We start from the raw sequence: 22,181 nt of genomic DNA on the forward strand, positions 1-22,181 counted from the left end.
TTTACTTATTGAGACTGCAATGCTGCAGAAGTGGCATCATCACAAAATTCCCCCCTCATCTTTTTTGCCTCCTACAGACAAGGCAGGTGCACACAGCTGCAGTGTGTGCTCACCTGCTGCACACACTGTGAGGGGCTCTGGCCTCTGCTCCTGCCCTTGCCACAGGTTTCTCAGCCACATGACAAATCTGGTTGGCATTGGACTGAAAGGCTCAAGAGAAGCTTAAGATATCTTTTCTTGTGCTAGGTAAGAGCAAACAAAGGTTTATGAGCAATGACACCTCTGCCCAGCAATGCAGCACTTGCATCCCTTCTCTCATGGGAAGAATGAGGAAAAGAGCAATAGCAAGAGTATGCCTGTTGTAGGTTTTTGTAAGCTAGGATTTTATTTTTGCTTTTTGTTTCTCTGTTATATTGCCATATCACCACACTAGATAAATACCTGCTATAGCACAAATAACATGGTTGTTACTATGGGTTTTAAATATACTCTTCCTTCATAAAGAAAGCCTTTACTCTCACCCAAATACAGTTAAACAAGATAAGAGGAGAAACAGAAAGGATTTACTTCGAACACCAAGTAAATCTGATAACAGTGATGGTACTAACTATAACAGGTGACACACTGCACAGACAAGAATGAGGGGATAATAGGGAATAAACAAGAAATATCTCGAGGGAGAAGTAAAATTTTAATTCTTAAGGTCTGTGGAAATGGAGGAGGAAAGTAAATATTCCCTAACACTGAAAAGAATGAAAAGCAAAATAACATTGCTGGAACATGGTTTTCTTTCAACATCCAAAAAGCACAGCAGTGAGACAACCTGCTGCTCACATAGGAGTGTCAGCAAGGAAAACAACAGCAAATTGGAGGATTACAAATGACCATAAATCCCCCCCTATATTGCTGCTTCTCTCTACATGAGATAATAAAAGAGAAAGCAGCTGCAGACTAGGTTACTAGAAAAAAACCAATAACAATGGTAAAAGGAACACCATGTGAAATTGTAAATTTGGTTTGTTAATTGTAAATTACAATTGTAAATTGTAATTTAGGATAATTTGGAATACTGTAGTCTCTGTTAATCTAATTAATACTTCCCTTTCAATTAAACCCTAGCAAAATAACACTGGAGGCAAACTAATTTGAGTTACACATAAGGTAAAATAATTAAAAAAACCCAAAGAAACAGTAGGGACACCAGTTTACAGAAGTTCACAAAAGAAATGGTAAAATTTTCCCGGGTTATTTACCAAAGTTCTTTTCCATTTTACTTTGTAGGAAGAACTTACGTTCAATTACATATGTGGTAAAATGTACATGAAAATCTAATTTTTTAAAGGAAATCCCAAAACCAGTAAAAAAGCACCTCCAGGTGATATTTTCTCTCCAGCTGTAAAACAGCTGACACAAAATATTTGGTCTAAATACTATCCACCAGTAATTAATTACATATTTTGTGCTAGACTTCAACCTCAGAGAGTGGTGAGAAGGAAACCAATAACATCTCATGAGGTTATCTCTGAACAGCCTGCAGAGGAGACAGGACTCACTAACATGACAGAACTCCTCATTTGTGCCCCTTAGTTTTGGTAGTATGAGCACAGGTGATTCACAGGATGCCTACGTGCACAAGCAGTTCCATGTCAGAGAACTAAATTAAACTCTGTCTAACCTTAAGGTACCTTTGAATAATTGAAAGTAATCTAAAAATTCAGAACTCTGGCCTTTTAGAACTTCTAGAACAGACAAGTATTTTTATGGTGTAAGCACTGGGTTGTGTGGTTGGGGTTTTGTGTGTATGTGTATTCTCCCTTTTTATTTGTGATTTTGTTTATTTAAACCCTAAAATTGTTTGCCTTTTGTCTACTCTTTACTAGGACACTCTCTAAATGGTGAATAACACTAATTGACATTTCTTTTTTTAGAAGAGTATTGGCAAGTTCACTGCATCATCAATCCCCATTGCACCATAGTCCTCACATGGAAATTTGGAAAATTTTGTCCCAAATCCCAGGGGAAAATTTTTTTTTTTGTTTTTAGCTCTGTAATGATGGAGATGCTCCTTTCAACTTAGACAATCTGATCATGAAGGCCACATCATCAGGGAAGAGACAGAAATACAGTTTAATTCACAGGTCAACTATCTGAATTCTATAGTATAAGAATATCTAAAAGTAAGTAAAATAACCACCAAGATAAATTATACAGATCCTTTACATTTATGAAAGCAAGAATAAAAATCAATGCTGCAAGTAATCAGTAATACTTACTGATGCTCTTTGAGATGTAAGAATAAATACGTTACCAGAGGATGCTTTTTACTATAGAGTTCTTCCACTCCATTCCATGCAAATGTCTCATCCAAAATATTCAAAGAAACTGATACTAGCAGAGACACCTTGCTATGCAATAGACCAAACCCAAAGGACAACTAAACAAGCAAAAGGAGCATGACCATCATCCATGTAACCAGCACACAAACCGGAGCATGTAAAGCTATGCCAAAACCAGTAGCATTGAACCTAAGCTGTCACAGTCATTTCTAAGTGGTTGATTGCCTCTGTGTTTGAAAGTTATTCTGCTTCTCTAGGTTGTTTCACTCGTTTTGGTCTGTGTCAGGCAGTAATCTGATCATTAGAGGTCTCCTCTTCAATTACTATGAATTGTCTCCAACCTCTAATTAGCTAGCAATTACAATGTTCTCTCAACTGAAATTTTCCTTCTCTACCCCACTCCTGATGTAAAAATACTTTCTCTAGCACTTTTCTCTCTAAGCATCCTCACTTTCTTGCTCTTTCAAAAGCCACCAAAAGATTCCTAGTTTTGTTACTAATTTAAAGATCTAGAATGTCTGTTTCCTGATCTGCTTTCAGCTCTTATTCATCTTTCTGATGCCTGTGATCATCTGTCCCACTTTAGTCCTTTTGCAAAATGAGGGATGGGAGGGCATTCACTTGATGGGTGGGCATTTTTTCTTTCCTGTTGCTGGTCCCTTCCAAAATGCCTGCCTGTTTCTCTTTCACACCATTAGAAGACTTTCTCACCTCTCACAGACAGAAATCCAGTTACTGCTCCTTTATTTTAAGGGCTATCTAGCTGTTCCAACCAAACTATACACACAAAATCAATTCTCATTTGCTCTGACTAGCACCTTTTTCTTAGGAGCCTCCCCATTCTACCACTAGAAATTATCTCCTGGCAACTCCTTGCAGTAAATCAGCCAGCAAAGGTCAGTCAGCCTTGCAATGCTGTCAGCTATCACAGTACTTGAAATGTGAAATTCCCCCTTTAAGGCTGTGGTTTAACAGGCTTAATATGTAGTAGCATATAGGGGTTTCTACTAGGTAAAAAGGAAAGGAAACTTGTATGAATGAAAGGCACACTAATTTATATGAAACGATGAAAGAATTGATTTCTTGACAAAGATCTGAGAAGCCTATTGATTTATCATTTAAACTATGCATAAGTAATGCAGCTCTGTATGCTACAGTGCGGGGCATTAAGTATTCAGAGTCATGCAGCCAAACTCAACTATTAAGCAGAACAGTATTTACAAAATACTTGCCTAGACTCTTTCTGAAAGAACACTGCATACTGTCCTTAGATTCATGAAAGCTTCTAATCCCAGCTGCAGCTTTTATCCATGTTTCCTTTCAGCCAATACCCCTCAACTCCCCAGGTGCGCCAAGCCATCAACCTTCATTAAGGACCACTCAGCACATGATTCTTTAATTAGCTTTATCATGATTAATACAGAAAGATATTATTTAAAAAACAGAAAGATATCCAAACAAAACTCATTATCTGCTTATCAAATGTATTTTGTATTATTTCTCTAATGTAGAATGTAGAAGCTTTGGGGCAAGAATCAAAGCTCCCAATATTTTTTATACATCAGATTTATACACAGGCCCTTCCTTCACCTTCTTTCTCTTCCATTTCACTATGCTGCCAGTTGAAAGATTTTTTTTATTAATTCATTCAAAACAAAGGAGTGTATGTTTTTTCAGTTTTTTCAGTGAAAACTGAAACTAGAAGTTTTCTGCAGATTTCTATCAATCATACAAAAACATGCATCTGAAAATCCAAAAATAATCAAATCCGAAAACCAGAACAGATTCCGATGATTGTTCTGGAAGACATTTGTTACTTTTATTAATAGTATTTGATTTGCACTCTGAACATTTTAGCCCACTATGTTTGCCTTGGCAAAACACCTTTTACTCCTACAGAATACAATGCCTACAATTTTTTGTCAATGTTTTCATAGATTTTTGCACTCATAACTTACTGATTTAATTTTGAACATTTGATTTAATTATTGTAATATGTCAGTGTTATGAGTAAGAAGAAACATGACTCTTAAATAAGCTAAATGTGACAGCCTGAGGTTTATTACAAAGCAAAATAGACCCAGCTGTTTAATTCTTGCAAAAAGTAAGTATATAAGGCTCTGAATTTCTCATAAAACGTAGCATCTGGTCTTCATTGCACCAGAAATATCAGGCTCTTTCACCTCTCTTGGTATATGCATCCGTTTCCATTTGTTTCTGGTATTGTTTTGAAAAGGATTACCAATTTCTCTTGGTAAAACTGCCCTTACTATAGGTAGGACCAGTGTGCTCCCAAGGACAAACACCCTGATTTACAGTTCACTTAAAGAGTTAGCTTTTGTGCCTTCAGCATAATAGAAATCCATGCTGAAGTGGATTTCTCAAGCAGGAAACTTTTTGATACATGTATGGCATCTTTGAGGATACAAATAGTCATTTGTCAAGCTAATTAATCTCTGATAAAACTCTATTAACATCAAAAGAATAATTGCAATTATTTTTTTATATTTGAATTAAAATACCTGGAACCTAATTTAGGAATATTCTCCATTATGAGAGGGAAACAAGCAAAATACAATTACAGCTGAAAGGGATACTGTAATGGTGGACCTTTAAGGTGTACAACATCAGAAGACCTCCTTGTTTTCAAAGCAACTTTAATGCTTCCTAATTGCATATGATAATTTCTGAAAATACTGTTTTGCTGAATAATTAAATCTTCGTGGTTCTTGAGGAAGCTGAAATACCAATAGGAAATAATAACCTTATGTGAAAACTAACTCCTTATTCACAGTATATTATTTTTGACTGTTCAGTCCCACCGTTGCAGCACCCCTAGTTGCCTCCCTAGATTTCCAAATGGGTACCATATTCACTGGGAGCTCTCACTTTCCTGGCTTTTGCCTGTGGGGAAATCAGGCAATTGTCCTCAGAGATTAAGTGAAGGATCTGGGTGGCAGCAAGTGGTCACAGGTCTAAGTAGGAGAATATCTGATAACAGAAATGGTTGCAATTTAATTCCCAAAGCAGGTGATCTTTGTCAGGTGTTCTTTGAAACACTTTTTCAAAGTCCTTTAAAGCTCTTCTCTGTGCAAGTTGGTGTCTTTGCAAGTTTCTATATGTTCCAGCTTTTAAGTTTCTCTTTCCTAAATAATAAGGAATTGATGGTGGCCACGAATGTAAACGTAGAAAAGTAGAGAGCAGCTAGTGCAGAGGATTTGAATTAGAGTGCACTGGTTCATCTGGTGTCAATACAGATGAACCTCTTAACTCCCTACCCAGTATGCTTCCATTACCATAAGGACCAAAACCTTTATTTCAGCTTAACCCAACCAACCTAAATTGTTTTTATTAGGAAGCACAGATGTTTTCTAGACATAATATTCTAGAAACATTCAATAAAAATTATGATAATAATATGTTATGTTGGATTTCATTCCTCTCATTAGTGTTTAAAAATGAAGATTTCTTAAAGGAAGGACAGTCTTATTTCTACTTAGTTCTGCTTGTAAGCAGTGGACCCAATGGCTCAAATCAGAACACACAGCTTGCAAAGAAAGTGAGAAATCAGAGATTTTTTTCAACAGTGTAGTTGTATTTAAAAGCACAACTGAGAGGGGTGAACACTGTTTATCAAAATTTCACAGATATGTCTGTAAGATTTTGCAGAAAGGGGAGTGTAGCTGAACAGTATTTGTTCACTGTGCGTTTCTCAACCATATAGATTACTCAAAGGAAAACACACATAAACTGCAAAATGTGTAAAATTAAGGCCTGCACTGTGAGTGCACCATTGTAAATTGGATTGACTATAAAATAAATAATGATGACAGCTATTTTTTCTAAGTATGATTTATGCCACTGTTCATCATATGGCATTACACAAAAATGCACAACTAGAGATCCAAGCAGCAGCTCTACTCATTTCAGCTGTCTGCCAAATGTTATGTTATGCTATCATTTTAATTTATTAATTCTGAAGCAAGAGAGGAAGATGCTCAATTTGGTTTATATCAATGTGGAAATCCAAGGCTAAGGAGAAAACCTTTTTTATTAAATCAGTCTCTACATTTTGTTGTCTCCCTGCATTAAGCAGCAAATACTTGGCCTGAATTCTACATATCTATTTCCTACTGAAGGACTACTAAGTAGCTTCTCTCTATACGAGCATGGACACAAATTGGAAGAATATCTATAGGCAGCACAGAGCAAAATTACTATTTTTTTTTTTAGGTCTCTGTTATCCCCTTAGGGTCTCTTTTTTTTCAGGAATGTTTGCATATACAGCCTTCCACATACACATGCCACTATACCTTGCTCTTCTGTATGTAACATAGAAAGGATCACTCAGCAGCATATAGTACTTGTAATGCATAATGCAAAAAATTCCAAGAAAGGTTAGTTATAAGTATGGATCTAACTCAATACCCTATCAAAGTGCAAGGACCTGCCCATTTGAATTTGTTTTCCATTTAAACAAGCTCATTTTTTTCATGTTGGTTTCAGTAGGCAGACAATACTCTAAACGGACACCCCATAAAATACATTACTAAAATCTAAAGCCTGATTATTTATCATACAGATTGTTAGATTTAATGACAACTAACATTTTTATACCTTTTCATGAACCTTTTGCCCTGGCTCCATTCCTTCAATATGCTCTGATTCAGCAGACCCTTCCCCAGCTGCCATTTTCCTTTGAATGTGTGCATTTTGTTCACGCAAAGCTACAATCTGCAAAAGAAAGAAAATAAGTGGTAAATATACATAAGAAACCAGAAAAATACCGAGAAGGCAATTTAAAAAATCTATTAACAATTCAATCCTATGTTGGGCATTTGTAGTATTTGCAAAGTTAGGTCATTATAGGCAGAGAGGTTTAAACCCAAACATACTAATGAAATCTTAAGGCCATTAAGGATACAAAGGAACAAATGACATGATAGTCAACACTGTCTTGTCTCCTACCTGCTTTTGTGGTAGGACAGGTTTTTTTTGGTTGAAAGATGAAACAGCAGTTAGCCATTGATTTTTTCAGCACTGTGAGAACAAGACTTACTCTTTTATACAGAATTCAATGAATGCCAAACTTGTGCTATAGGAAAACAGTACCAAGAGGCTATGAATCAAATCCAGGTGGTGCAAAATAAAGTGCTAGTTTTCTGTCAGCCTCCCATCTGTTAGTAACAGCAACATACATTTTATGTGGTTTTCGTTGAGAAAAGCATATTTGTTAACACCCTCTACTATTCAATGACTGTTTTAGCACATACAGAAGTAGGTTTTATTGTATTTCAAATATTGGTTATTTATTGGTAATGCTACTAAAATTCCCATGCAGCTACTGGAAAGTGTTTTCTCTCTGACTTTGTGGCTTACTCTCAGGCAATAAACAGCATAGAAAGATTTAGGTCCTAATTATTTTTTACATTGTAGACTACGATAAGCTGGAAGATCTGGCTAACATGAACAATACATTTTGTTAAATTGCACAGTTAGATATGTCTGTATTGTTCTGCTTTTATGAGCACATGAAGTAAATGGTTTACCTGATGAATAACATTATGTATTAAACACAGCAGAACAATGTAGGAAGCATTTTTGGAGAGCTGGTGTAAGTTTAAAAACTTCTGTCACTATATTTTGTCTGCATAGGTCCTGAGTCAGAAACACTCTAAAAGACTATCCTGTCCTAGAATAAAAAAGCATGGGTAGGAGGGAGAATTTTAGGTAGTACGACCTGGTAACCAGGTGCAGCAGCCAAGATTTTGTGTAACATTTATTAAATCAAAATAAGTTAAATTTAGTTCTAATTGACATCAAGATAAGCTTACTTTGATGTGAATAATTTAATTTTAATTTGAAACCTTTTTTTCAAATGTGTTTAAGTTATATTTAAGTGCTTATTTTATAAAATAAGACCATTTTAATCACTCTGACCAACATCTGAGATGTAAGAACACCACTTAAAAAAATTCTTCCTTAATATAAATGTTGGAAATTGCTGTAATATGAGATTCTGATGAGCAGGCTAATTCACTGCTCACTAAAAATTTCAAGTTACAACCCCTGTAGAAATTATATATTCCCACTGATTTCAGTGCCAAGACCAAGACTTGAAGGCAACATTTAATCCAAGCAATTATAGGGAACTACAAGAGTGGGAATTAGAACTGTCTAAGACAATCTGTGTCTTTGGGGGTTGTACAAATACACTGAACTTTAAAACATTTCTTGTAAATAAGATAATTATGTCTGTATCAAATAACAGAAAAAGGACTGGTATAATCTCACTAGCATAGTCTTGCTTTTTACACAATCAGTAATTCAATATTTTGATGTGGTTTGTTTTCTGAATAGCTTCACTCACTTATTTTTCTTTATGGTTCAAATAGTTTTCAAAACTACTGAAATTATGACTTCCACCAAACAAAATTAGCCGTCAATTAGTGCTAAAAGATACTTTACAGTAGATTAAGTGAGATTCTTCAACACACATATTATAAAATTTTGATTGATATAGAACAACTACATATAACACTAAAAATGCAAAATCATAGGATATATTAATTTACAGGCATCAATATAGAAGGCTTTTTCATATGATAATCTTTTGCTGATCCATTAAAAAGTAGCCATCACTATGCCTTCATTTTGAATTATCACCTGTATCTACACAAGTCCTTACAGCTCTTTAGCTGAATAAGAATACTCTTTAATCACTAGTGCAAAACATTGTCATTTTATCACATATTCTTGGCCTCTATGGGTCTTTAGGTACCACCCCTTTCCAAGTAAGTAAATAAATAAGAAAAAAAATCAATTGTCCCTTTTAGATGACAGGCAAATAAAATAATGCAATATTGTGTATTATTATTTGGAGGAATTTTCTTGATTTTTTAATTCTTGGGAACAAACACTTTGCCAAAAATCTATCATTGTTAAACATTACAGTTTCAATGATTTTATTACTGTAATGAATGCAGAGCAAATATATACAGGAACAAAAAAGATTTTGAAGTCTGGCACATTGCAGAAATTTCAGCTCTTGGGTAGTCAGATAACAGATCTAAACTGTGAAGAACCACACAGCTAAATTGTTTTCATACTTGTTCTAGTCTTAATTTAATGAATATATTAAGGCAGAATTAGTGCTCCTAAGGAAGCATGGAAATTCTTCAGTGTCTTACAAGTAAAGATAAATTTTTGCTTTTTAATTTGTTGAAGGAAAAGTTTTTAATTGTTATCATATTTCTTTTTATTACTTACTTTTTACTGATTTAACTCTCAATAATGTGCTATTTTTATTTGCAAATGTGCTCATTTAATCACTAAACCATTTGTGTAACTTTTTTAACAGGTTGCCAAAACATGGAAGAAGGGTTGATGATTTGGGTGAAGACACAGATGACTAAATGTTTCCTAGGAAGACTCCAAAACCTCTTAAATTCTAATGATCATTACAATAGCACACAGCAATAATAGCAGAGATCTAGGTAAGCAAATGATTTTTCAATGCAGATAAAATCTTGTAATATTATTTCTGAGAAATGCCTATTGTTCTACTGATGTTTTTATGTTTTTGACATCCAGCTAAAAATATCTAAGACAAAACATGTCCATAGACAGCTTTCCAACTACCTCCATACTATCTGACCTCTAACGTTAAATTCCTAATGGTTTCCATGCTATGTTCTTTGTTTTGGAAAGTAAAAGGTAGTATTCTTGAGGATGACACCATAGCTGCTGAAAACAAATCAAAATATGGCCCCTCACACTCCCATGCCCTAAGACACTAATAGAAAATAAATGTGGATAAATATCTTTAATATATTTAGGATTGCTGTACCCAAAACTGGACAATCAACCTAAATAAACGCTGAAGTCCAAATTATACCTTCTAAAATATGATCAAATACATCACATTTTTGTCCTTATCAGCTTCTGCTTGTGGATCTCAAATGATTATATTCCATTTCTACAATCACAAACATTATTTTCCTATTTAGCACACTTGATCTTGACCACAGTAGTGCCTTTCAATGTGACTCCAAACAAGAGTAAAACTTCAAGACTCTCCCCAGTTGAGTTCTAAAGAAAGTCAACATTTGGGTCTCTGCTTTCTTTGCCAAGCTCATTCAGCAGAACTGAAAAGTTTTTTTTTTCCTTGATTGAGAAAAATTAAGAAATCATTGTCAGTTTAAGAACCAAATGAAGAGTATTACTTTTCTAGTTGGACCTTTCTAACTTTTGTAGCTTAAGTCCATGAAAACAACCCCTAATCTAAACATATTCCTTCAGCTTCTTCTCTTCTCACAGGCATATTGATCTTCAACATTCTTCTTGCTTTTGCATGTTATTTTTATGACGCACAAGGCACATCAAAACCTTAAAGAATTTCCACCAATTTTCTTTCTATCTTCCAGGTGTCAAAGGTACTTCAGAACAAATGGCACAGTTTCAAAACCCCTACTCTGTCATAATAATACTGAGCATAACCTTACACAGAGCCTCTGTGTAAGGTTATGCTCAGTATTATTATGCTTTTCTGCTTTTCTGTCTCAACTAATAAATAATTTCAGTGTTCCTAAAACCCAGGTTTTTGATTTTAAAATGTTGGTAAATACCTCCACTATACTACCCATATAAATTCCCTCTAAATTAGCAGAATTTGTGTCCATTATCTACAGACACCATTGAATCATGTTTTTTTAAATGAAGTTAGGATTCAGCAATTCAGACTCATAACTTGAACTGGTCTCCATTTCCATAAATGGCCAAATCTATGTATTATGCCTATACACTTAATAGCCTGAATCCAGGTGTTACGGGAATAATGATTTCAAATATTAACATAGAGCACAGAACAGAAGATGAACACATAAGCCAGTACTGATCTGAAGAAGCCTCTCATCAGACCAAAATGAAGCAGGAAAAGCACTACCCTACATGTTTATTTTGGGTGTATTGCAAATTAATTAATTTAAAATTATTTGAGAGTTGTGAGATCAGAATCCGTTTCTAAACACACAAAATACTAACTGACAAGGTACCTCTGCTGCTGAAACTTGTTCGAGTGGCCATCTTTTACCTCATTACAGTTTCAGTCTTAAGTCAATTAAGTGTTCTAGGAATACTTAATGTACTTTCCTGTATAGAAAAACAGGATGCCCTTAAACTGAAGGAGGGCAGGTTTAGCTCAGATCTTAGGAAGAAATTCTTTACTTCTTATAATGTTCTGGTGCCTCATCACTTTATGAACAGGTTGCCCAGAGAGACTGTGGACTCTCCATCCCTGGCGGTGCTCAAGGCCAGGTTGGAAGAGGCTCTGAGTGACCTGGTGCAGTAGAAGGCATTCCTGCCTGTTCAGGGGAGTTGGAACCACACTACTTTTAAGTTCCCTTCCAACTCAAACCTTTCTATGATTCTGAGATTCTATAAAAGCAATGAAACAATTTTAAGCCTTTGAAAAGCCGTTTTTCATAAAATTTTCCTACCTTAAACCACTGAATTTGCTTATGTCATCTTCCGACATTGAAACAAATCTCAGTACGGTTCAGTATCATGGTCAAATGAACTGCACAGGACTATTAGATATATACACAGCATTTCAGAGAGAGAACACGAGATGCTCCTCAGGGTATCATAAATAGCACATTCTGATTTCATGAACAAAACCTTTAGATCCACACAAAGTCTTTTGAAACAGTAGATAAAAAGGAATCTCCAGAAAGATGACTTTAGTTTTGAAATGCTTTAGTTTTTCCATTCAGCAATTGCAGGGTCTGAGCTTTACAACCAGGTATGTTTAAAAGGGGAAATGTAGAATTTGGGGTCTGTTTTCACAACAGCTAGGAGTCAATATACCTATGGAATATAAAGCATTGTAATCAAAATTAGCCATACTTCAAGGGAACAACATTTTTAAAAAAAGTATTTCCAGACTGAAAAGAATAAGTTTGGGAGGCAGGGAATGAAATCATCAGCTCTAACATTGCACTTTGGGCTCACTTTGTGGGAAGAAAAAAACAATTTCTTTTTTTTTAAACTTACCATTTTGTTTTCACCCCCATTCAATGTAAAAAGAATCAGTCAAATTTTTCAAATAGGGCTTTTTTAGCACAAATTTCACTTTTAAACTGACAACCGCTCCGCAAGGTTTATTTCCTATTTGCCTGGAATTTCAGTGCATTTTATTGCTAGTAAGGGGTGAGCTTTCTAGAAACTTTACACAACTGAGTCCTGACATATCAAGAAAAACACTACTTTACTCAAAAAAACCCCAAATGGGTGAGTAATGAGTAATACATATTTTCAACATATGTATATAATGAATTCTCCCTTTTTGAGATTTCTGACCTTTTATTAATATTGCTGTTTAGCTTTCATTGTTATGGAGAAATACTAATTATGGTGAAATCATCCTCATGAGGGGGCCTTTGAGATCAGACGATAGTAGAAAGTCAGACAGTAACGGAAACAAATCGCAAACAAATGTTTGTGGGTAGGTAGCACACCGAGCTCCAGCCCTCAGTTACACATCTTTTACAGTTTAAGTCTTTACCTCCTATGCTTCAAATTCTGTTAAAGACAGCTAAGACCTATTGATTCTGCAGATTCTGGCATGCCTTGATTATTTTATTCTTACAGTCTTGACGTTGGCCCTGCTCTCCGCAATCCTGCTTGGTGGACAGCACTTTCAGACCCTGCTTTCACGCCGCTGAAGGGCACATAATGAATGACAACACACAAAAATGACTGCAAATGCTCTGAGTCTGCAGCATATTGCTGATTTTAAATGGAAAACATGGAAATACTAATGCCACGGTGCTTTACTGTTGATGGTCTGTGCCTGTGATGACTATTGACATGGTCCCAGCTATCAGTGTGCCATCGACAGGCCCTGGAGGTCCCCTTGGTGACAGGGGTGCTGTGGTGCAGGGGCACTGTCCAGCTGTGGCACTCAGCTGGCTGCAGCAGGACACTGACTGACCCAGGACCTCCTGCCACCTGTGACTGAGCCCCCACTGTGTCTGCACTCGAAACGACTGCATCAGCAGGCATTTGTGTACTTTGAAAGTAGTAATACACTAACATTTGAGGCTGATAATAAGGTAGTAGGGTTTATTAGTCTCCTTTGCTTCATTAAGAGTTCTGGACCAAATTGTTACTGTGTAAATACCTGTCTTGTGCTATTACACGTACAGCATTTATTTCTGTAGCAGTGCTTGGAAAACAGAACAGGAGCAATTTAAAGCGATGGTGCAGGTGCTATTGTGAGGAAGAGTACCTGTCAAGATTTTTCACAGATTACCAAGTGCATTTCAGCATGTTTTCTACAGAAGCCCTTATCAAAGTAAACAAAAATGTACTACTTTTAATTTGTCACAGAATTTGTATGAAATAAAACACAGTGAAAGAACTGTCTTTTACAGAGACTAGCACAATAGGAAAACAGTAACAAATAGCAATTACATGGTTGAATTATATTGTGTATTTGACACCTGCTGACAATTTCTTTTGCTTTCCTTTTTTTTTTTCCTTACCAAGCTCAACAAAATAGTAGCAAAACCATCATTCTTTCATTATTACTCTAACAACGACTAGTATTCAAAACCTCCAGTGTTCATTGGTAGGGTCTGATTTCCAGCTTGTCAGAGCTGAGGATGGATTTGGCAGAGGCATTATAATGTTCATTCTTTTCAAAGATACACAAGTTATTGAAACATGTATATGTAGTGTGCATGTATATATTTAATATTTATGTTAATATATACACAGATATTTGTACCTCTAGGAATTTATGTAGTTGCTCTTAGTACATAAAGCATTTAATTGAAAAGTACTCCTGTTTAATATATATAATTCAGTTTGAAAAATACTGCTCAGTTTGAAAAAGAGTGTTTAGCTATTTGCACTGCAAATCTGTTTTCCTCTTTTGGTGACACCAATATATGTCCCTATGAGTAAAAACAGTCTTCCCCAAATGAAATGTTGTATTCTTTGTCTGCATGTTGTCACCTAGAGATTTGAGATTGTTTAGGTTTATTTTGACTGGACATGTCTGTTATGAAAACCACTATTCTGTATGTATATCCAGTTTTATCACATTTTCCTATACAGTGTATCTGTATTAAAATCACCATCTCTGCTACTGATTGTAGAAAACATGAAAATATACAACAGATAGATAGGATATGAGAAATATCCAGAAAGGAAATTAACTTTATCCTAGAACTACAATTAAACAATATCAAAGCCATGATCTGCATGTACAAACTGAAGAAATTCCAACTTAAGTTTCATTCCCACACTGTTGAAATCGAATCTCAGTAGAGTGAGTAACAGTCTGTATTTCAAGTATTACAACAAATGTACCCATTTAATTTTAATCAGGATCTCAATACTTTTCAATAACATTCTTACTGGTAGAATTCTTTTCCCCCCACGTTTCTCCAGTGAAGATCAAGGATATGGGCTTCACAGATACAAATTTTATCTATTTTTTAATTATAAAGGACATTCCTAGTATGTGGAACTTCTAAAAAATGTTTTTATGCTAGGACTATTGCAGAATGTAATCTAATATGACAGCATTTTCTAATATAGGGGAATGATACATATGATTTCTTGTTTTTTCATTCTTTTTGTATGTAACCACATATCCTACATGTTTAAAGGTGTTCAAACCACACTCTCCAGGTGCCAAATTAAGTAAGCAGGTTAGTTTTCTATAGATTGAACAAAGTCAAATCTTCTACAGCTTCTCTTATAATAATTTCACCTCTACACTGATGGACCTCATTAGTATTAATGAAGATTATTTATTATTTACTAATGTTGACATTTTCTAATCAAACCCAGAATATTTTTTACATTTCATTTTTGAATTCCAAGTAAAATTATGTCTATATTTATTTCTTTTACAGGCATATGTTGGCTCGTTGTTTGTAAGTCTTTCTAGTTAATGAAATTATGAATTTGCAGAATACTCTTAGAGCTGCATGCGCACTGAAGGGTTGAGATGACCTAATAGGAAACACAAATGATACATTTTCTGGTTCATATGTTAATGGGAATATTGATTAACAAATATGAACCTAGTGAAGCTTAAAGTTGATTTTATTTATTGACCCATGTCATCAATTTAAATATTTTACAAAAATTCAGCATGTAAGGCTTATCCATACATTAAAAATTTTTACGGAGAGTAATAAGCATAAAAGATACTATGAACTTGCTATACTATTTAAAATCTGGTTTGAGACTTAGTCGATGATCTCAAAAAATCATCAACATTAAATAAATTTACAGAAAATTGAATAATCATTCCAAAGAAGCACATCTAACAAATGTTAAAATACTACATTATTCCAGCAGATTAAAAACGAAGGATGATGGGTGTTTTGCATTTTCATCAAGATGGTCTGCAAAAAGATAATTAACAGTAAAGAATCATTTTTTTCTTGCAGTCCCATATTGCAAGTCCAATTCTTGCAGTGACACTATCTTCATCTGCTTGAACGTCTCATTTGACAAATGTCAAATGACAAATGTTAAATGTCCCCAAAGCTGACATAGACGGAAAGATAACCAGCTGTGTTCTGAAACCTGAACTCAAACCTCCAATGCAGGACAAAATAGCATCTATCTCAAAGTTTATGATTCCCAAAATAACAGATCAAAGAGAAATGATATATTCTTTCTGATGTCCCCTGAAAAGCACTCTGTGAATACTGTGGGCAAATTAAACATTAGACATTAAAATTTTCATGGATATACTTTGAACACATAATAGTGACCCCCACAATGCATGTCAGCTAAGCACACCTTTACCCATTCACTATGTTCTTTACTTTAGGAATTTGATATGTTGAAAATAATAAATTTGCTAAAGAGACCTTGTGAAATCAGGTCTGGTGAAAGTTGCATTCCATTGATTTGTTAAGCTCCCTAAACAGATTGCCAAACAGATGACATAAATCCAGACTGAAATTATCCTGGTGTCTAATCTCATGCTGGCTAAGAACGATCCTAAACTAACCATATACAAGTAACCTTCCAATTTCATTAATCTCCTGGAGTTTTCAGGTGTGTTGGCAAATGATTGTGAAATATGCCTAACCACACATCTGACTTGTGTGATCCCTGTGTTCTCTCAGCTTGTATTTCTTTGGCTGCCATGTCATTTCCTCCTTCTCCCTTTTTTCTGCTTTGGGTGAGGAATGTGTGATAAATTAGAAATCCACAAAATCTGTGCTGCAAACTCAGAGCTTTTCTATTTTGTAATTCCCTAGAATAAAGTAGAGGAGATCTATTTATCAATCTCTGAGGCATCTTCTTCAGCTTCACAGAGCTTTGTCATATATTGATATACTTGTTTGGTGTTGTGCAGAAATGTCAGGCATGCTCTGTGATCCCTCTTTACTGATTAATATAAAACACTGTACAGACCCCCAAAATAACTCAAATAACTCAGCCTCATGAGATCCAGAAAACTGTCCATAAGTGCAGATTTATTACAGAGTGGTTGTGTTATCTGATGATGAATACTGCGTCCTATGGTTATTTAACTGCAGGCCCTCATGGAGAGCACAGTCACCTCCTTCTTGCCTGCAGCCCCAGCCTCTCCTCCATTAGGAAACCAGGCTTGGAGCCGGGCTGAGGGGACATGTAGCCAGTATTTAACTCCCAAGCATGGTGACAGCACAGTGAGTGGGAAAGGATTCAGACAGAGTACTGGGATTTGTGCAGGATCTCAGAACAGTGACTGTGTGACAGAATGTGCACCTGAACAGATGCCACTACAGCCATAAGCTGTCAAAAATCAAGTTATGCAATTTAGCCAAGTCCATCTATCAATACTTATGAACCCATTAACTATTGGATTGCATCCTATTTTTTCTGCTGTCGAAACAACTAACCAGTCATCCCAGCCAAACTAATCTCTATGCTTTTAGGAGCAAGAATATTTGAAGAGTATCAGATGAGCTTGAGTCCTATGAGACACTTTACAGAGCTCCTGTGGTAGTAAAAAGTGTAATAGTTGCTTGCCACATCTATTGCACAGGTCAGTGTGTACCTGAGCTTTACAGCAATGCTGTCCAGTCAACAGCTGTATGAGCCATGGACACCATGAGACAAATTTATACTGCTAAGTGCTATGGAGCAGGAACCATGTTTCAGTATTTTTTTCCCCCAAAATGGCATCCTGCCCCTTTACTGGAGCTCTGTTGGGAGCACGTTAATGCAGTAATAATCATAGTAAAAATACAAGCACTTCAGTATGGATGATGGAATATATTGCTACTAAAGAAACAATTATGTATTTATATTTCTGCAGCAATCTAACTTGCAATTAAGATTCAGCCACAGTTTTTAGTGCATAGAAAAATACAATCTCCTCAAAGGCAAAAGCCTAAAGACTTAGGCCACAAGTATTAAAAAAATGAGAATATAAAATTTAAACAGAAGAATAGTATGAGTATTTGTATTAGAATTTGTAGCTAGATTTTTTATTTTTACATTACAATAGTAGCACTTAATTTGTTTTCACAATGAGCAATCTACAAAACAAATGCTTTTAAAACACAGACACATGAAAGAATATACTAGAATAGTTTTATGCTCATTTTGATAAAGATGCTAATTTTATAGAAAATTTGTGCTTCAAGGACTAAAGGAAATGGGGAATTTTTAATCTCCAATCATCATTTATTCAGTAAAACAAGGCATTAAATCACCGAAGTTTCTAATCATAGGGGACCAAGGTTTCATTAAATCAAATATTTCTGTCAGACATAAAAATGAAGTAGATTTGAAGAGATTTGCAAAAAGTATTTCAAACATTGATCTCACTGCTCTTTTAATGTATATTTAAACAATTGCTTCATAGCTGCACAGCAGGTTTTGGGAGAAGAGTAAAGAATGAGGAAGCAGCAAGTCACAGTTTGACATTGCTTTTTTACCTTTTGCCATGCTCCCTTGAGCATTATTTTACTAAATGTAAATTTTTCATTTTCTTTAATACAAATAACAGCTCACAATTGTTTAAGAGGAAAGTATGCATGCTCTAATTGATACACAGGAATGTGTCACAGCAAAAAACTGAGAGGCTGCAAATAATCTCAGGGTATTTTTAAAATAAGCAGAAAAAACCTCCACCCTTCAATGTTAAATCTGTGACACTGGGATTTACTCTAGTCACAAATCTTTATATAAAAAAATCTTACAAAGAATTTTACAAGTAAATAAAATGAAGAAGAACTAATTGGCCATGACACAAAGTTCTGCGAAAAAACCCCAAAATTGCAGTGGAGATCCTTAGTAGGCAGAATATTTCATCTCAGTGCAAGGGTCTGAATTATTCTTAACAGCAGTAAAACTGAAGCTGAATACATTCATACTTGGGATCTTAGAATATTTAGAAAATAGAACCAGAAAAAACAATTGTCTTTATGACATAACATTCTAAAGAATATAAAATATATAGAAATAAATATATATGAGCTAGCAAACATTGAATATCAAACATTTTATTAAAACTGTTAATCACACTGTCTTTGAGAAGGAATAAAAACCTTCAGTCTTCATCTACATATTTCCTTAAGTGCTCCAGGAACATGTGAGCACAGACCACAAATCCTTTCTTAAAAACTGGTCTCTTCTAAAGAACACAGATGAGACATTCAACTTAGACAAAATAACAGTGCAAAGTGAGAACATGACATTGTTTGGTACATGACATGGTATTTTGGGATTTGTTAAAGGTGGCCACATGCTAAAGGGAGTGGAAAGAGAACACAGCATTTCAGGATGGCTTTTGAAAACACTAAGACATTTGGGCAGCAACACATTTCTGCTCTGCAAAGCCATTTCAGTGAAGAAGACCAAAGCTGGTGAATGTATTTAATATACAACTTCTGCAGTACACACACTACACTGTGGTAAACACATAAATAGGCTTACTTCATTAAGATTTTTGTATAAAAATACTAATATCTTCAAAATCATTATCTGCTGTCACAGTAGAAAACATATGTCCTTATAGTAGCCAAAATCTGAAAATTTTTCTCTGTGGTAGCAGTTTAAGGAAGCTGTACTAAGAAACCACTCTTGCAAATGCAGTAGTGAGCTTCACCTCAAATATCTCAACAGAAATTATTGTTCAGTTGCGATCTGGAAAATGCATTGAATTTTAGACCTATTCTGCTCTGTATTTTAGTGAAAAATTAAATTAGTGAAAAAAGATTATGGCAATGCAAAATCAATCCTGCTGCTCTCAATATTCACAAAGGTTTTTCCTCTGAGAACTCAGATTAGAATTAATTGAGGACATAAAATGAAATAATTATGACAACTTATCTGACTATTTCTTGTGCTTAGTTCTTTTTCAATTTGTAAAAAAATTAGGCAATGAAGGCTGTAGTGCTATTGTATTAATTTTCAACCTCTTCAATTGCCATGCTACACATACTAATTGAAACATGTAGAGGAATAAATTAATGCTGTAAGCATGTAATATAAGAAATAATCACCAAAAAAAAAAATCATCATTTTGCATCATTGCCACATTTAAAACTTAAGGGCAACAATAACTTTTTGCAGAGGTAACATTTAATTAGATGGCTAAGGTTAAAGGCAGCTTCAAAAGCAATTATACATAGCATTTAAAACTCCATTTCAAATCAAGATATTTTTAATTATGTGCAACATTGCAGAAAAGATATATTTTGCAACATTACATAGACATTTAAATTAAAGTTCAGACCACAAAGAATATCTCTTCAGAGTCAGACCTCTGCAGATCTATAGCTTATAAGGAAATTTTAAAAAATTTTAACAAGTAGAAGAGAGTTCAGAAAGCAATACTTGCAGCTGCACCATTCTGAAAAAAACATGGTGAAAGAAGGTACTATAGAGGAAGGGTGTTTCAGATTCTTGGCAAAAAAATGTATGCCTCAAGTCACCAGAAACAGATATAAGTCATCTGCCTGCCCTTCACAAGTAAAAAAAGGTCCCTGAATTCCACCCAATTTCATCCAAAGTTTTGATAGCAATAATTTCTAAATTCTGGATTGATGTAATTTTGTGAAAATCATATGTTCAAGAAATGCACATCTATTTTTTCCAAGTAAACTATTCCTTTTACAACACTTTTTCTCCAAAAATCACTTTAAACTGTATTTACACAGAAAGCCTAAGCCCACCAAGAAACCCCTGTAAAAAATGCCTTAACCTAACTGGAAATGAAAAAATCTAGGCATGAAAATATGGTTTTATATGTAACCATGCACATTTAGCCACATTTAGCTAGGACTTCATTTTAACTAGTACAGAATATTGCAGTAGTGGTACCATAGTCATGTCTGCAGCATCCCTCATGGTCAGAGCCAAAACTGTCCTCAGCTGTAACAATTCTACTGCATTTTTTGCTGTGTTCTTGATTTGCCCTGAACAGCAGAGGATTGGCAATTAACACGGTATTTGGAAGTTCTTTCCTGAATACGTGGATACATTTTCTGCTGTCTCTGGTATGAAACATAAGGAATCAGAAATTTCAAACCATCCTCTCTTTTCAGTGATGTAAATAATTTACGAATGCTTTCATAAATGCTGTAAAATTAGCATTAGGGTATCCTAATGAAGAGACTAACTCATTGTCAGGAAGAAACCCACTGCCTAAACAGGAGAATGTATGCAGTTACATGAAGCAGTGAGCTATGATCCAAAACACCTGCAAGACCTCTGAGAGCTCCAGGAGTGAAATTTAGCCTCAAAATCAAGCAAACTTTTGCAGAGGCAAATGTAACAATGATGCTTTAAAATGAAGCCTGAGTGTTTTAAAATATAATCTATGTGTCAGTTGACAGAGGCAATATAATGTTTTTTGGCAATTGGAAATAGCATTGGAAATTGGAACAAATGCTGAGGAAAAGCATATGGTAGTACAGTGATATATACAGTCAAATCAGTAGTTTCTGCAATTTAATATTCTGCAGTCCCAATGTTTCTGGGTTCCTAAAGTTCCATTTATTCCTTTGAGGTAATAAATGTAAGTAAAACTGTATTTCTCATGCCATATTTCTACTAATGAGGAGAGATGGAAAATTCAGCATATTAACTGGTAACAAAATAGGGTTTTGGAATGCCACTTTTCATATGATTCTTATTAACATAGAAAGATGTTGCAAGGGATGGATAATTGTTTAAAACTAACAGGAGAAAATTTATGGGCAAATTAAGCACAGCCATCAAAAAAAAATTCCAGTATTGTATTAACTATGTATAATGCTTGATTTTACAAAAAAAGCCTTGGAAAAAAGCTTTAAAGGTTGTTTGTTTTTAGTGTTTTTTTTTTTTAACTATTTGTTGAAGGCTCAGGGAAATGGAGATCTGTTAATAGAAATTGCAACTGTTGTCATTTAAGACTGCACATTGCTGCAGAAGTGGATTTAAAAGTGTCACTATGGGTCATGGTCTATAATCTATGTACCCCTGAGCTAGCACTTGGGCTCCTGGGTAAACATGGCACTAACGGTTAATCTTGGTGAGTTGTTTGCATGTGTGTAGTTCAGCATACTTTTAACAAAGATTCACATTTGTAAGGGTAATAGGAATATTTCTAAAGCTGCAGAAGAAAAGTAGTTATCTTGTCAGTATTTTCAACATTGAAGCTAATTCCCATTAAGATCATGAATGACAAAATTGTGAAGATGAATTCACTTCTCTTGCCAACGAGACTCATTCTTCTCAAATTAGTGCATAAAAAGGAAGCTAGTTAGCAGATCATTGTTCAACTTTGCAAATATTCATACACTCACTGAAAAACTTCACATTTCCCTT

At 34.9% G+C, this 22,181-nt stretch overlaps 1 protein-coding gene across 4 annotated transcripts in view; it reads right to left on the minus strand.

The window, feature by feature from the left end:
• Nucleotides 1–22,181, minus strand: part of PPFIA2 (PTPRF interacting protein alpha 2) — a 284,919-nt gene that overhangs the window by 69,250 nt on the left and 193,488 nt on the right. For all 4 annotated transcript variants that reach the window (XM_064419615.1, XM_064419614.1, XM_064419617.1 and 1 more), the window contains one exon: nucleotides 6,954–7,070. In XM_064419615.1, coding sequence (XP_064275685.1) covers nucleotides 6,954–7,070 — 117 coding nt within the window. The remainder of the gene's footprint in view (nucleotides 1–6,953; nucleotides 7,071–22,181) is intronic.

The sequence above is a fragment of the Passer domesticus genome, chromosome 5 (assembly GCF_036417665.1).
Source record: "Passer domesticus isolate bPasDom1 chromosome 5, bPasDom1.hap1, whole genome shotgun sequence".
Classification (NCBI taxonomy): Eukaryota; Metazoa; Chordata; class Aves; order Passeriformes; family Passeridae; genus Passer; species Passer domesticus.